The sequence below is a fragment of the Palaemon carinicauda genome, chromosome 38 (assembly GCF_036898095.1).
Source record: "Palaemon carinicauda isolate YSFRI2023 chromosome 38, ASM3689809v2, whole genome shotgun sequence".
Classification (NCBI taxonomy): domain Eukaryota; kingdom Metazoa; phylum Arthropoda; class Malacostraca; order Decapoda; family Palaemonidae; genus Palaemon; species Palaemon carinicauda.
In genome coordinates this window covers 43,881,483-43,898,654 of record NC_090762.1, presented here as the reverse complement: position 1 = coordinate 43,898,654, position 17,172 = coordinate 43,881,483, and the positions used below count along the sequence as shown (strand labels likewise).

The 17,172-nt window shown below is 35.4% G+C and overlaps 1 protein-coding gene across 1 annotated transcript in view; it reads right to left on the bottom strand.

The window, feature by feature from the left end:
* LOC137630593 (dynein axonemal heavy chain 5-like) overlaps positions 1-17,172 on the bottom strand; it is a 429,728-nt gene that overhangs the window by 126,187 nt on the left and 286,369 nt on the right. The window contains exons 41-43 of the mRNA XM_068362169.1: positions 8,475-8,623; positions 7,864-8,033; positions 176-402 (exon numbers count right to left, since the gene is read on the bottom strand). Of these exons, the coding sequence (XP_068218270.1) occupies positions 176-402; positions 7,864-8,033; positions 8,475-8,623 (546 nt within the window). The remainder of the gene's footprint in view (positions 1-175; positions 403-7,863; positions 8,034-8,474; positions 8,624-17,172) is intronic.

The following is a 17,172-nucleotide window of genomic DNA, read 5'->3' as shown; positions in this document are numbered from 1 at the left end:
CTGAGTTAGGAGAAATTGATTCCCTTTGGGTTAGCTGCATTAATCTTCAATCAATGCTCTATACAATTCAGTGTATTTAGATTGAAATGGAGCAAAACAGAATGACAAGGATGGGACTGTATGAAATGAATGACTAAGCAAACAAGAAGATAGTGAGTTAATAGAATGGCCTGACCTTTGGAAGTAATCAGCACAGAGCTGTGCTACATGGTCATGTATAGCACCCATGCCTTTGACTAGACCAAGTTTGATCTCCTTAGTACTGATGATCTCAAAGCTCTTTAAGAAGTGGTGGGCAACTGCCACCAATGCTTCTTTTGGCCACGGTTGGAACCAGTCTATAGTACAGCCACTAATTAGGCCTGGGAATTTCATCGCTCGATTTCGGAATCTCTCGCCAATCTGTCAAAGACAAATATCCTAGTTATTCATACACATGATTATCCAGCAAAGCATTAGTGCCCTATTTTGTTGAGAAAAAATAAGGAAACCATTTATAAAAATAAATTCTAACATTAAATATTGTTTTAAGCCTATTTAATGAACTTCTTTAAAAAATTATTCATAAAACCAAATTCATAACCAACCTTATTTTGTATCATCAAGATTTTTGCATTATTCCCTCTTCAAGTCTCATTTCACAATGAAGATTATATACTGTACTTGGACTACTTAATAATCAAACCAAATCACTTAAAAGGAAATTTTTACAGTACACTAGTTTGGTTGGAAAATGTTATGGTAACCGAAATGCTTAAGAGGAAAACTGTGTAGATTAAAAATTGTATATTCCAATCATAAATAAGAAGCAACAAAAATCAGAATCAAGTAAAAAGGACTGCAAAGACAATGGAAAAACTATGGTAGGTTCTATTGTCAATTTTTCCAAATGTATTTTGTCAGAAAATATGACAGATTTGGAAATATTTTGTAATTTTCCCAATTAATACAAACCTGTAGTTATCTATATGGATATTCTTTTGGCAAAGCTGGAAGGTAGCGAATCGATTGAAAAGTGCAAGGTGGAAACCCTACCTAACCACTGTAGTGGATAGGTAGAGGGTAGTGGAGGGGGTTACCCCAGTTACCTATCTCCTCTGACAGCCCGGAGAGCTGCCTCACGTTTTGATTGCAGGCAGGACTTATAGGGGAACATGCAATGGTGGGATAATTTATATAAATAACCACAGGTTTGTATTAGTTAGGGAAAAATACAAATTATTTCCAAATTTGTCATTTGTTCCTTCACTAACAAACCTTTCTTTATTTATATGGATGACTCACCCTTAGGTGGGTGGTAAGTCAGACTTCTGGCTTAGTCATTCATTGGTAGTTTTTTTATTCAACAGGATTTCCTCTAGGCTTCTTTAGAAAAGGTCTTGATAAATTATGTTTACATTTGACTTTCCAATGTTCTTTTTTCCCTAATTCTTAAGAAGGATGGTGACCCTTAATTTGAATTTTTGATTTATTTAAGTTTTTTGAAGGTTCATTATATTTTTCAAATCAAATATTGTACCTATTTGCAATAGGTATTTTTGCATTTCTCGTTGGAAGGGAGAGGGATGGTGGTCTCCCTCTTTTTTGATTGAAAGATGAAAAGCCATTAGGATTGTGCACCTCCATTATGGCAGGTGCATCCAATAACTCTAACATGGGATTTCTCCCCTAAATCTGGCAAGGATGCTACTAGAGATGAAAGCCTTGAGCTTTTCATCTGAGGTGTGGCAGATTTAGAGGAAGCGGTGGTGTCTTTTTGATGAGTGGCACCGAATCTAAAGTATGAAGCTTGGTAATAGCCTTTGGAGGTAATTAAGCTATAGGATGCTTTACATTAACTGGTCTAGGTGGTGGTGTTTTTTTCTGTATGTCCTGCATCCTTAGATTGTAAGATCTTGGCATAACTTTTGGGTTTTCTTAAAAGTCGCCTTGCATATCTTACATTGATATGCTCTGCACCTGACTTATGAACAGCAGCTTCTATTTCATACTGAGGACATTTCTTATTAGTAGCTTAATGATTCTGGCTTCAACTAGTGCACTTGGAAATAGAAGTGCAGGGTCCATGCTCAGGATCCAAATAATTTTTGCAGATCTTTCCATTTCTGCATACTCTTGATGGATGTCCAAATTTATAGCAATTATAACACTGTTTAGGTTTCTGTTTATAGACATGAACTGGTATCCTCTCATTTTCAATGTATACTTGAGAGGGTATGTCATGGTCTTGAAATGTTAAAATAATTATAGTGGTTCTTGGAATCTTATGAAACTTCCATATTTCTCTAGGGTACATATCTAATATTTCTTCTTCATTAAATTCATAAAGACCTTTGTTAAAAATAACCGCTCTACCATAACTGAAATTAAAATGTAGCTTGATATCTACCATTAAATTTTTGGTGCTACTATAGTGTGATTCCTACCCTCATTTTTCTGTTCCTACCTTTATATGGGGATTCAAATCAACTATAGGGTGATTCCTACCTAGCAAACAACCAAATAATGTAATATTCCCCTTCCAAGGTGTTACTACAAGAGTAACACCTCAATTAAACGTTACCAAATCAACTAAACAAGCAAACAGTGTAAACAAAATGACCATTTTACCTAAGCTAACCTAACCTAAAGTGCAATTTATGGATTTTCAGCATGTTTTATAGAATAGAATAGATTAAGAGTGTCATTAAGTATGTTTAATCTATCCTACTTTGGTAGGAATCACTTCATACCCAGAAATAGGGTAGGAATCCCACTATTGTATAGTAGAACCCTGATGGTATAAATCCTATTATAGTAGCACCTAATTTTCTTCTACTGTATATATTATTTAGCATAATAGACTGTTTTCTAGATTTGGCATGAATTAAAATGGACTTCTTGCCAAATCTAGAAATGTCTCCACACTCTAAAATGCCTACTTTCTGTTGTATTAGTTTACTAAATTTAAAATAGTTGTATTCTTTTCTCTTTGGTGATGCTTTAATCCACATTGGTGGCTTAGGGTTTCTTTCTCTTATTACGTTAATTTTGGGTCCATAGACTCATTTTGATGCCAGTCACTAGGGCAATATATGTCCAGGTCTCTAGGAGCAGTATTGCATAGTGCTCTGTTAATTTAGCTATGATCAATTTTACTTTTTGAGACTTCCAAAAGACTGCTTTAAAAGACTCCTCGTGATTATTGAAGTAGATCCATGCTTCCCATTTTTCCTTTTCTACCCTAAAATTCATACTTATTTCAGTGATCTTACCATAAGCTTTAAAAGCCCTCCACAACGCTTCATAATGACAGCTTATTGGTAAATTGCATAAATGAATGACTTTCAATTTCTGAACATTGGAGTGGTTTTTTTTCGTACCTAAGTCAGCAACCAAATTTTCCCTAATAGAATTGCCAGAGGTCGTCGACAGTGCCAGGGGGAAGTCAGCATATCCAAGGGAGGGGGGTCGTTGTCAGCAGGATCCATAACAATGGGCCATGTTTAGTTTGTTTTTGTTGTTGGTTGGTTTATGTGCTTGAGAATATTAAGAAAGTATCATATGTAGGAAAGGAAATTTGCACTCTCCACTATCAGCACAATGAAAGTATACTTTCCAGATGGTCCACTCCAAACTCTACCCAAAAGATAGCACCAAAACAGATACTGAGACCTAGAAAATATGGAATCATCCTCCCCATATCTGTAATGATGGGCTTCGAGCCAGAAGCCAAGAGTACTACCTCAAGGATTGAATTCTCCCGGATTTCGATGACCAAACTCTTGACAATAGTTCTGCCAAAAAGGTCCAAACCATCTTCAGGATGGCTGAGATCATCTAATACTTCCATATAAAGATTTAAATGCTAATACCTCTCACCCGTGTTTCCTTCTCTCATTTATCTAAGCAGGCAGTAATAAAGACTGTGGAAATATCCATGCCATTTAAATAACCAAATATAAATAAATAAATGAACACATAAAGTTAAATATATATTTACATATATCAATATATATATATACATATATATATATATATATATATATATATATATATATATATATATATATATATAATATATATATATATATATATATATATATATATATATATATATATATATATATATATATATATATATATATATATATATATATATATATATATTACATTATACACATACACACACACACACACACACACATATATATATATATATATATATATATATATATATATATATATATATATATATATATTTCTCCTCCTCCAGGGCTCCCGAAGGAGACTCCAGACTTGTCTAGAGTTGGGGATCTACCTACCTGGTTCGACACCTTGGTGTTAATGCTTCAGAAGTCGCTTGGGGGGGGGGGGGGCTTCCATCTGCCCCTCCACAGCTGCACCAACCAAGGTCTGCTCCCAGTATTTCACTATAGAAGTCGTCCTCATCGTCTTCCGATGCTCCTACCCTCTTAATGAGAGAATGCCCTGACGGAGTCATGTGGTTTTATCATATTGTTGAAGAATTGTCACGGACAAGAGGGCTCTCGAACTTGGGAAAATGCTCCCCCAGTTCGAATCTAAATTTCTCTCTCCCTCATCTATTCCTTCTTGTCAATATTACTTTGATTTACTCCTAATTTTATAAACTTTCCTTTGTCCTGCTGTCCTAAGTCTCAGTATTATTTCTCTTAAATTATGTATATATATATATATATATATATATATATATATATATATATATATATATATATATATATATATGTATATATATAATATATATACATATATATATATATATATATATATATATATATATATATACACATCTATCTATTTATCTATCTATCTATCTATCTATCTATCTATCTATCTATATATATATATATATATATATATATATATATATATATATATATATATATATATATATATATATATATATATATATATATATATATATATATATATATATATATATATATATATATATATATATATATATATATATATATATATATATATATATATATATATATATATATATACAGTATATACAGTATATATATATATATATATACATATATATATATATATACATATATATATATATATACATATATATATATATATATATATATATATATATATATATATATATATATATATATTATATATATATATATATATATATATATATATATATATATATATATATATATATATATATATATATATATATATATATATATATATATATATATATATATATATATAAATATAAATATATAATTTAAGAGAAATAATAATCATAGAGTTAGGACAGCAGGACAAAGGAAAGTTTATAAAATTATAAGTAGGTCAAAGTAATATTGAGAAGAAGAAATATATGAAAGAAAGAACTTTAGATTCTATCTGGGGGAGCATTTTCCCAAGTTCGAGAGCCCTCTTGTTCATGACAATTCTTCAGCAATATGATAAAACCACATGACTCCATCAAGGTATTCTCTCGTTAAGATGGTAGGAGCATCAGAAGACAACGAGGTCGCCTTCTCTAGTGGAATACTGGGAGTAGACCTTGGTTGGTGCAGCTGTGGAGGGGCAGATGGAAGGCCCCCACCAAGCGACTTCTGAAGCATTAACACCAAGGTGTCGAACCAGGAAGGTAGATCCCCAACTCTAGACAAGTCTGGAGTCTCCTTCAGGAGTCCTGGAGGAGGAGAATGCCATCTGGAATGGCGTTTAAAAGGTCCAGCATCTCTAGGAGACAACTTCTTGGGAATAAACGAATGCTCCTTAGTGATCTGCACTGGACGGTGCAACATATTGCGTAGGCAAACGATGCGCTATAGGAGAGTGTCGAATAAGCAATTGCTTATAGAAGACATCCCAGGCCTTGAAAGATGGTCAAGGTAGCCTTGGAAGAGGCTTCTGTACAAGTTGTCCTTTGGGTAGGCCTTGTCCGGTTGAGGGTCGTTTGGGAGAAGGATCAGCAGGAGATCTCCGGGATATAGAGCGCCATGCATATGAAGTGTGTGAATGCCTATGTCGTCCTCGTGAACAGGATCTTCTCAATCTTGGACTGGAGCATCTTATTCGAGACCATGAGTGTCTTATCCGAGATCGTGAGCATCTGGTTCGTGATCGAGAGTGCCCTGCTCATGATCATAAGCATCATGCTTGAGATTGTGTGCACCCTGCTCATGATCATGAGCGTCTTGCTCGCAATCGTGAGCATCTTACTCATGAGCATGATCATCTTGCTCTTCATCAAGAGCATCTTGCTTGCGATCGTGAATGTTTACCTCGCCATCATGATCATCTTGATTGTGATTGTTTAGCTTGTGATCATGAGCGTACAGCTCGTGATTGTGAGCATGAGTGGAATGCTCGTGAGCATGAGGTTCTTGATCATGAGCATTGTGCTCGCGATCATGATCGTGAGTGCTCAGTTCATGATCGAGAAGAAAAACATCTCCTAGAAGACGAGCGTCTAGACAGTGATGACCTGCAGTCTTCTTAGCGTAAGCGCTTAAGCGAGAGTCTCTTTCGGAAGATTAATGCTGAGATTGCTAGCGATCTCTGTAATACTTTGAATGCTGTAAATAACGTTCAGAGTGAGCATGCAGCTCGTGAAGGTGATTGTCCAAAAGAACGAGAATGCGTTTTCTCTCATCCTGGCAAACGGCGAGCAGATGGAGAGCTGGCCGCTGGAGGATCATCCTGCCTAATGTCTGCAGTTAGAGAGGGGAGCGAATGCAATTTGGAACCTTGCCTGTAGGGAGAAACAGAAGGTTTTAGGTTAAGCATTGATATTGACCTAGGATGGCAAGAGAACTCATCGTCAGCATGAGGCTGTAGGAGGAGAGTGCGGGAATGGTCACCTCGTCCGCACATGGAAGGGCCAGGAGAGGGTGAAAGATAGGGTTCTTACACGTCCAGGGCAAAAGTTATTGAGGCCACAGGGAATGGATCTCTCCTCGCACCACGTTGAAGGAGAAGCAACAGTGATTCCTTCAAAGGGGAGCCGATGCCCCCAAGGACTGCCATGCCTGAAGTACATCTGCAAGAGAGAATGGCTACCCGGTGGCTGGAGGTGATGGTGTTCCAATAGTGAAGCATCAACCCACCCAATACTCGAGGTTGCCAAGGAGTTGTGCGGTCTGCATTCCTACTCGACCATTTCCTCAACGGACCAGGAGGAGCTTCGGGAAGAGATCTGGGACTGCGGGAAGAAGAGTCCCGAGCTCTTTTCCTGCCAGAGGAGGACTCCAGAGAAGAAAGATCTCACTTGGCCTTCTTCTTTTTATGATTCCCAAATTTCTCCCACTGGGAGGCAGACCATTCCCTACATTTGTCTCAGGGCAAACTCTGCTACAGTGACGCCCCCAGCAGACCGGACACAGCAGATGGGGGTCGGTCTCAACCAACGACATGAGAGTGCCACTAGTGCAACCTTCCCAGCCAGGATACACTAGAATGGGAGTGTTCAGGAAGAAGTGCACTCACCTGAAAAGAGAAAGAAAGCGTAAACCAATGGTTGTAATCTATGGTTAAGCCTAGAGAGGGAGAGAGTGGAGACGTCCATTCTTTACCAGACATAGGAGAAAAATGAGGCAGCTCTCCAAGTTGTCTGTGGAAATAGGGGGCTGGGATACCCCTCAGCCACACCCTACCTATCCATTACAGTGGTTAGGTAGGGTTGCCACCTCACACTTTTCAGTCGATTGGCTACCTTCCAGCTTCGCCGAAAGAATATCCATATAAATAATGAAAGGCTTGTTAGTGAAAGAACAAATGAAGGTACATACTGGATGTAACACTAAAATGTGAGGAGGCAATTTCATTGAAATTATGGAACTCTAGCATAGTACTACTTACTGGAGAGAAGCAGAGAACAACATGAAGGTTTTGACGGGTCCTTGTGAGAAAGAAATCCATCACATTCTCGGGTGTCGGAGGTCGCCTTGGGTGTTCTCTTTTCATGACTGGAATCAATTCGCTTATAATTTCTCCCTGCTCGTCTCTGTTGAATAAGTTGCTGACCATACCTTTTCAAAATAAAATGAAAACTGTAGGCAATATTTCTGATAGTATGAAATGAAAAGTTGATAAGTAACCAATTAAAGCTTTGATAGGTCATACATGAATACAGTACTAAGAATCAAAATTATATGAGAAACATAGGCAATATTTCTGAAAGTAAGACATGAAAAGCTGACAAGTACTCATTACGAATTTTCACGAGTAGTATATGATTACTAGGAATTAAAGTGAATGCTTTTTGACAAATATAATACAACCTACAAAAAACATGTAACAACAAAGGTTCCCCTTGTTTTGTAGTTTCCCTCAAAGGAAATAAAAACATCAGTAATGAAAATAAAACATAAAACATATTTAAAACACATGTTTTAAAGTCTTGGAAAGGTAGTTATTGAAATTCTTCAATCCAAGGAACATAATCCAATCTGAAATAAATTTCTACTTACCGGAGGAGAGGACGTTATTCAGGTACTCAAGGAACCCTTCCTCTTTGACCTCTTGATCAGTGAAAATAAATGTCGTACCCTTTCCTTGTATGCCACAAGTACGATATAAGACTTTAAGGTCTTCCAGAAGGTTAGTAGTGTTGTAAGACCTTATGGATGGAGGTAATGAGGAAAATTTATTGAGGCAGGTTTTAAATGTCAAAACATTAGTAAGTATTCAAGCATTACTATCACTTAAGAATAATAGTTTCATGTTCATATTGGCGTTTAGTTTCACCTACATGGACGACTTTAGTTTTCCTATTCCTACTGTCATTTGAAGGATTTTAAATTTTGAATTCTAGTAATGTTTACCATCTATTACTTCTAAGATGCAACTTGAAATCCACTTATATAAATTACTTCTTATATCACAAATTAATCACTGTATTATCATGTAGACACTTCCCCCTTTATTTTTTCATGCAGTTAGGAAGAAGCTATGTATTCACCTACTGTATGTCTGATTTTCAGGCTCTTTGTTTGATTACTTTAATGTTTACAAGACATTAAAAGAGGTTCTCATTGGATTTAATTTCAATGTAGTTGACAAGACAGCTTTTAACATTCACGCAATTTTTGTAATTTTCATTTTACCACTTTCAAATACTATATTCATTATTACCTTACTAGTGTAAGCGACCTTTCAAAAATGCAGCTAAATATTTAGATTGATATGCGCGCAGATTCAACCCTTCCCTTTTACTAACTACAACACGGCAGTTGCAGTTTCCAAGTGTACCCCCCTCTCACCAGGGTAGGACTATGCCCTCTCTCCAGAGTCAGTTCTAAAAAATTATAGGAGTTGGAGTCGGTTCTAAAAAATTATAGGAGTCGGAGTCAGAGTCGGATGTTCAGAGTCCTGACTCTCCAGCCCTGATCTATATATATATATATATATATATATATATATATATATATATATATATATATATATATATATATATATATATATATATAGATATAGATATATATACATATATATATATATATATATATATATATATATGTATATATATATGTATATATATATATATATATATATATGTATATATATATATATATATATATATATATATATATATATATATATATATATATATATATATATATATATATGTATATATATTGGTGTGCTACTGTTAGAAGCACACATTGAGTATGTGTTGTTTCAGATGTATGTAAATGGATAACTGAATACATCTTAATAGTTTTTAAGTATTTATTCTATAAAAACAACAGAGTTAAACATCTCCATCACTGGAGGAAGCTGGGTTGGTCCAGATGACCAATTCTGGTGAAGTATAGATATGAACTGACTAAATTATCGATATCACAGATATCGTATGCTTAGTTTACGTTAGACACGTCACAAACTCGGAAGACACCTGCATCCGGTGACGTCACAAACTTTCACACGCTTGTGACAATGTGTTGACGTTAAGAAGAATGTCAAATTGCTGAGGTTTGCATTGTATGTACGGTTTACGATTTGAATGACTACAGCAAATCCCAGGGTTAGCTCCTCCAACCAACATGACATATTACGTCATTTGTTTTAAACGTGTAATATTAATATTCTAATCATTACATTAGCTCGGCCAGCTATCTCAATTTTTTTACAAAAATTTAACAACAAGCCAAAACATGGTTATTAGGTGTGACTGGACATACGTATTATTTTTTGTTTAACTTTAGCCACAATCAACCGAGGACGAATGTCCAAATAGGCACATTAAAAAATAATAACAATAATGCATATAAAAAAGATATTACCAAAGCAAAAAGAAAAATGCATGATAAAACCAAGATCATATATATGGTACATTGCTAGCAAATGATTATATGGTACCAAAAAAAAACTTCTGACTTACATATGATTCGGTAACTTGATAAAGAATAATTGTTACCTTTGTCAGAAACAAAATACTCAATTTTTAGTGCACAAACACGAATTCCTGGTACGTACACGTACCACGGTTTCGTACATATATATATATATATATATATATATATATATATATATATATATATATATATATATATATATATATATATAGGGCTGATATATTTTATTAGATGCCCATAGATTCTGTTATATATTTCATTTTTTTTTCTCTTTTCTTTTTTAACATTCCGGCTTATATATTTTTATTAGATGCCGAGAGAAAAAATTATTTATAACTCATTTTTTTTTTTTAAATGTTGTTTTAAATGTATTTTTAACAATGCAAATGTAGAAAATTTCTTTAATTACATATTACTAGCGTACTAATCAGCTTTTCATACAAACTTCCCGACAAATTACTCCTTTAGCGAATGAGGTGGCCACTCAAACAGCTTTGAACTGAATCAAATAGGGCGTATTGTCGGGGCTAGGCAAATCGTTCCTTTTTAGCTGCTTGCTGTGCCGTAACCTATGCCAAACAAGGATGTTCACGGCGATAAATATCACCACCGTGATACACAAACCAGCTAGTAGTATGGGGTGAAGAATTTCCTTATAAGTCGGTGACAGGTGGTCCATTTCGGTTATTTTCATCAACCGCTTGGCAACTTGTCCGTTGTACGGGAGAGGAAGTGCTGGCATTGTAGAGGTCCACGTGAAGTTCGCGAAGTAGGCTCGTTCTCTAATGATTGTCCGTAGACCAGTCACCATGGAATTCGAGGAAGTCCCGACACAACCATCTGCTGCGACGAAGATATGGGTGAAGGACGTGGATCCGTCAGGGCATGATACATTGAAGCCGTCCTTGTCGTATCGTATCCACGAGCCATTATTCAGTCTGCAATTGAACTCATTATTGTCAAAGGGATAAAGCTTATCCAGACAATTTTCACTTGTATGGGAGAGAGCACCGTCTAGCACTATACCTAACTCGCACGAATCCATTAAGTTTTTATGGAATTCAAATGAGTCAGCTGTACATATTTTTCTATCCATTGTGTCTGAACAGTGAGTTAATTGATTTAAGTCTTTAATGACCGTATATGTTTCCTTGTCTGGGGAAATCAATACGTGGCCTGTCAAACTGGATATTACTGGATTTGAGTGATTCGTCATGAGAGTCAGAAATGGTGATATCCTGTAAGATTGCCAGGCATCAGAAGAATCAAAGGGAATTGTAATCCTAATCTTGTTATTATCTACGTTTACTGTAATTAGGCTGTAATAAAATTCTAACCTATGTTCGTCTAACAAAGGAACATAGCCTAGTTTGTCCCTTCCGTTCTTCAGAATTAATTTCAAGTAACTTATAGGCAACAAATGGGGCGACAATACACCTTTAGTTGCTAACGTGATAGCTTCTACATAATCCTTGGATTTCTCAATGAAATGTGTAATTCTGTTATGTATGTGATCTATCTTTGAATCATAATACGTTAATGTTGCCCACAAATCCTGTACTTCCATAATTTGAACGATATTATCTGAATGTTCATTTAATAAATCCATAATTTTATTGATTGAAGCTAACTGATTCCTTAGTTCTGACATAATCAATTCATCTTTATGAGTCAAGAACTCAATTTTCTTATTTTGATTACTAATTTTGAGACGATTGGAAATTCCTAAACCTAAACTTGCAACAGACCCAAAGATGCTTAATGCAGCATAAATAAACGGATTCCGTCTTTCTTTATGTTCGTGTCCTACAGTCCACATCAAAAGGTCATAAGCCAAAGATCCTGTCTCGCCAGTCTTATTTTTCAAGTCATCAGATAGCATCTCTGCAACTTTTAATGTTGATCCAAGCAAACTCTTAGTAGTCAAATGAAAATGTCTTCTATGCAACTCATCCAATGATGCAGAAAACCTTGAAATGGCGGTTCTTAAGCTAATGACATCATTCTCTTGAAGAAAAATTGCTTGCATATTCACTTCTACAATTACGTTGGTTGACGTAATAAAAATGTCTTCTTGTCTTTCAACTATATTGCCATATTAAAAATATATATATTTAGTCTTAGAGCTCATCCCATACGAAAAAAATGTCTGAGCGAACAATATCACTCCCAACAACAAAAAATTCATCTTGGAAACCTGTAACGAGAAAAAATATATGTAATTACTCCTGTATTAAAAAGAAAACTTTTAATCACATAAACAAAATAAAATTTTCCTTCACTTCTTTTCCTCTCTTTTCTTTTTAATTTCTTATGTGAGCCAATGGTACTATTCTCTCATCCGTGGGTTGGGATACGTTTTGAACTCTAAACCTATTGGTCGTTAATGTTTCCAAAATGTTAAATGGGCCTTCAAACTTAGGTGTTAGTTTATAATTGAGCCCTTTTCTGGCATTGATTTGAATATAGATGTTATCACCCATGGTATATGTTTTAGTTGGTTTCGCTATTTTATCATGATTCCTTTTCATTATGATTTGTGATTCTTCTAAATTCTTTTGAAGGATATCATATCGACTTATACTTGCATTTATACATTCTTTTAAAGGATTTGATAGATTAGTTATAGGCGTTAATACATGGAAAGGTGTTCTAACTGGGGTACCATACAATGCTTCATGCGGTGACATTTTAATTGATATATGATATGAATGATTCAGAGTACTCAGTGCCGCCGGTATAGCAATATCCCAGTTGGGGTCTGATCCCCCTAGTGTTACCCTCAATATATTTAATATCTTCCTATTTGCTCTTTCCACTAGCCCATTCGACTCTGGGTGATATATCATGGTATTAATTTTCTTTATGTTGAGGAATTCACACAATGAGGTAAGAAAGTGATTATTAAATTCACCACCCGAGTCTGAGATTATCATGTGTGGAATTCCATGTTTACAAATGTAACACTCGTAAAACTTCCTAGCGCATTCAATTGCAGTTTTAGTTTTAAGCGCTATTAGTTCTGTATATCGAGTTAAAGCATCTATGATTACTAAGAGGTGCTTATTTCCTCTGTCTGACTCGTAAAATCCTGTTAACAAATCTAAATGTATTCTTTCAAAGGGTTGATTGGGCACAGGATAAGCTCCTAGGCTGACAGGTGTTTTCGTATGCCCTTTGTTTTCCTGACATGTGCGACAATTAGCTATATGTCTTTTTATATCTGTAAGCATTGTATGCCAATAAAACAATGATTTGGCTTTCTGTGACATTAATGAGAACCCAGGGTGTCCATGTAATGGATTTGAATGCAACCAATTCAGGACAGTGGAAATAAGTGAGATTGGTACTACTACCTGGTCGTTAGTTACATGTGGTGTATTGCGGGTTTTCCTTGTCACAGTCCTACACAGAATATTATCTTTGATTATATAATTCTGCTGCTTATACTTTATATATTCCTTTTCTTTATGATTGCCCTTCAAAGCATTTATAATTGTTTCTATTTTCTGATCTTTTCTTTGCTCAGTCTGTAACAATTCAGCACTCCAGCCTAAATCTTCTTGTTCAGATATTGTTTTTACAATAGCCATGGATGTTGATATATCTATTAATTCAGCTAAAGGCTCCGTACAAGATGACACGGGGTTGCGTGATAATGCATCCGCAATGATATTTGCTTTCCCAGGTAAATACCCGATTCTTGCGCCAAAATCTTGAATGATCAAATGCCACCGAGTTCGTTTAGGGCTGTGGTTGAAGCCTTTAAAGAACTCTGTTAGTGGTTTATGGTCAGTAAGAACCTTAACGGGATAACCGTAAATTATGAACTTAAAATGCACTAGCGAATTAACAATAGCTAGTCCTTCCTTGTCTATTACTGCATACTTACTTTCGGAAGTTCTTAATTTTCGAGAATAGAAAGCTATCGGGAAAAATTGTTTATCATATTGCTGAAGCAATACCCCTCCTACTCCTAAGTCTGAGGCGTCTGTTGCAATGAAGAATTCCTTACCGAAGTCAGGAAATTTTAAGATAGGAGAACTACACAGTTCATCTTTCAAAGTATTAAACGCCTGTTGATGTTGCTCAGACCATATGAAATCTACGCCCTTCTTCGTAAGATCAGTTAAAGGAGCGGCTATTATTGAATAGTTGCGTATAAAACGCCTGTAATATCCACTACAACCCAGAAATTGCTGTATTCCCTTGACATTAGTAGGTATGGGAAAATTACGAATAGCCGACACCTTATCATGGACTACTTTAAGACCTTGGCTTGACACCATGAAACCCAAATATATTAATTCTGTTTTGAAAAATTCACACTTACTAATCTTTACCTTTAAGTTATGTTGTCTTAATCTCTGTAGTACTAGTTCTAACTTACGTAGATGTTCTTCTAAGGTGTTGGAAAAGATTACAAGATCATCCATATAGGCATGCAATATATCCCCTAACAAGTCTCCAAACACTATGTTAATCATTCTTGTAAATGTTATAGGAGCACAACGTAAACCAAAAGGCATCCGTAAAAATTCATAATGTCCCCTGGCTGTGCTGAAGGCTGTGTATGGGATACTATCTTCTTCTAATGATATCTGGTGAAAGCCTTTAAGTAAGTCCAAACTGGTAAAATATTTATTCTGACCTAACAAAGACAAAATATCGTCAGTACATGGCACTGGGAATCGATCAGGGATCATTTCCTCGTTTAGACGACGAAAGTCGACGCAGATACGCCATGTTCGATCTTTTTTCGGTACAACTATTAAAGGAAAATTATAAGGGCTGTTTGATTTTCTAATGACTCCTTTCTCTAACATTTTACCTACTTCATCATTTATTTCATTCTGGAATTTCATAGGGAGTCTGTACGAGGGTACATATATAATTTTCTGCTTGTCCTTTAACCTTATTTGATGCTCGATCACATCTGTTTTTCCTAAGGATCCATCCGTAGTGGAAAAGACATCTTGATATTTAGTTAAAAGTTCAAAAATTTTCTGCTGAATTTCTTCGTCTTGAATGTCCTTACTGATTTTATTTTTAATAGATCGCAAAAGGGACTCATCCGCAACTGATTGAGAGTGATTGATTTCAGCAACGGTAAGAATACGATGTTTATAAACTTCTACATCCAAGATATGTTGATTTTTGTGAATTACTAAAGTGTTATTTAAATGATTACAGACTTCGATATTACATTGCTGATGTGAGCCTACTGTATAAATAGCTTGTGTGACAGACAATCCGTTAGTTTTCAAAGTATCGGAAAGGATTAATATTTCAGATCCCGGTAGTGTTTTCTTTATTTGCACTATTAAATTCGAAGGTATGTTTGGTTCGATAGATTGCGTGCAAGATGATATTACGGGTGAACAAGAATTCTGCTGGGTCGCGTATATTATTTCTTTATTAGTGAGACAAGTTATTGGTTCTTCAACGTACGTTACGGTTACATTTGTCGTCTCCTTTTTATCCAAAACTGATTTTAAGGTATTAGAAAACTTATAGAATTTCCCTTTGATATACACGCCGTGCTTGGCAGGAGCTAGGATAATGTTTTGATTTCCCATAGATGGGTATCCTATAATTACAGCTGGATACATATTAATGTTTTTTACAACAACAAATGTATTGGCAAACGTGCGATTACCGACTCTGAACTGAATATGAGTTATGCCGATGACGTTTAATTCATTATTTCCTATACCTGAAAGTCTAATTCCTGATTTTTCAATCGGAAAGTTCGAAAACAACAAATGATGTGTCTTCAAATCCATGATATTACGTGGACTACCAGAGTCAAAAAATAACGTAAAGGATTTGTGTTCTAAATTTACAGCATATAAGGTTGGCCGTAACTCATTTTGGCTTATTATTGTATGAATTCGTTGCAAATCTACGGGAGCATGCACTGTTTTATTTAATTCGGCCGTGTGTTTCATAGGAAAATCTATTGTCTCACAATTATCTGATAAAACATTAAATTGATTATTTAATACTATTGATGTTGACATGAATGACCTTGACCCAACATCACTCTCTTCCCCTCTAGAGTTAACTATGTGGTATTTGCTTTGCTCTGCACATTCTGAAAATTAGTCTGACCTTGCGAGGTCTGGTTTGACGGCCCAGGCTCAGCGATATTTGAAGAAGTGTTTGTTTGTTTCGGACTCTGAACTGCATTGACATTTAGTTGTTTCTTCTTATTGTTAAAATGAGGATTTTTCTTTTTATTTCCATATGGAACTGACTGTGGAATTGACTGTGTATTTCTGGGATATTGTTGTGTTTTACGCGAGTAACATTGACTATAAGAATGCGTTGCAGTGTTGTGAATTGAGCAAAATTTCGTTTTGCAGTCTGCGCTTATGTGACCTTGACGTTTGCAGTTGTAACACGTCAATCCCGCTACTGGACTGTTAACTACGTTCACTGTTTGTGGTTTTGTTTCATTCTTTGCAAAAACTTGAGTTAACACGGGATCGAGATCTGGACACTTGGACATGTTTTTCTTTATCTGTTTATAGACATCCAATTCCGTACTTGCAGGCGTTAACTTCTTATCAAAACACCGCACTAAAGCTTCAGGCAACATAAGTGTCATGCAAGTCAAATACATTAATCGTAAAAAATCTTTCACGGAGATGTTATCGTTAGTAACCCAAGTGGAATGACCTAAAATGTCCTGATATTCGTTAAGCCTATCAGCTATGAGAGCTGCTCTCTCAATAACATTAAGCCGATTCATAGTGGCTTGATTAAGTGTATTTCGTAACGTTAATACTACATCCAAGGCTTCCTC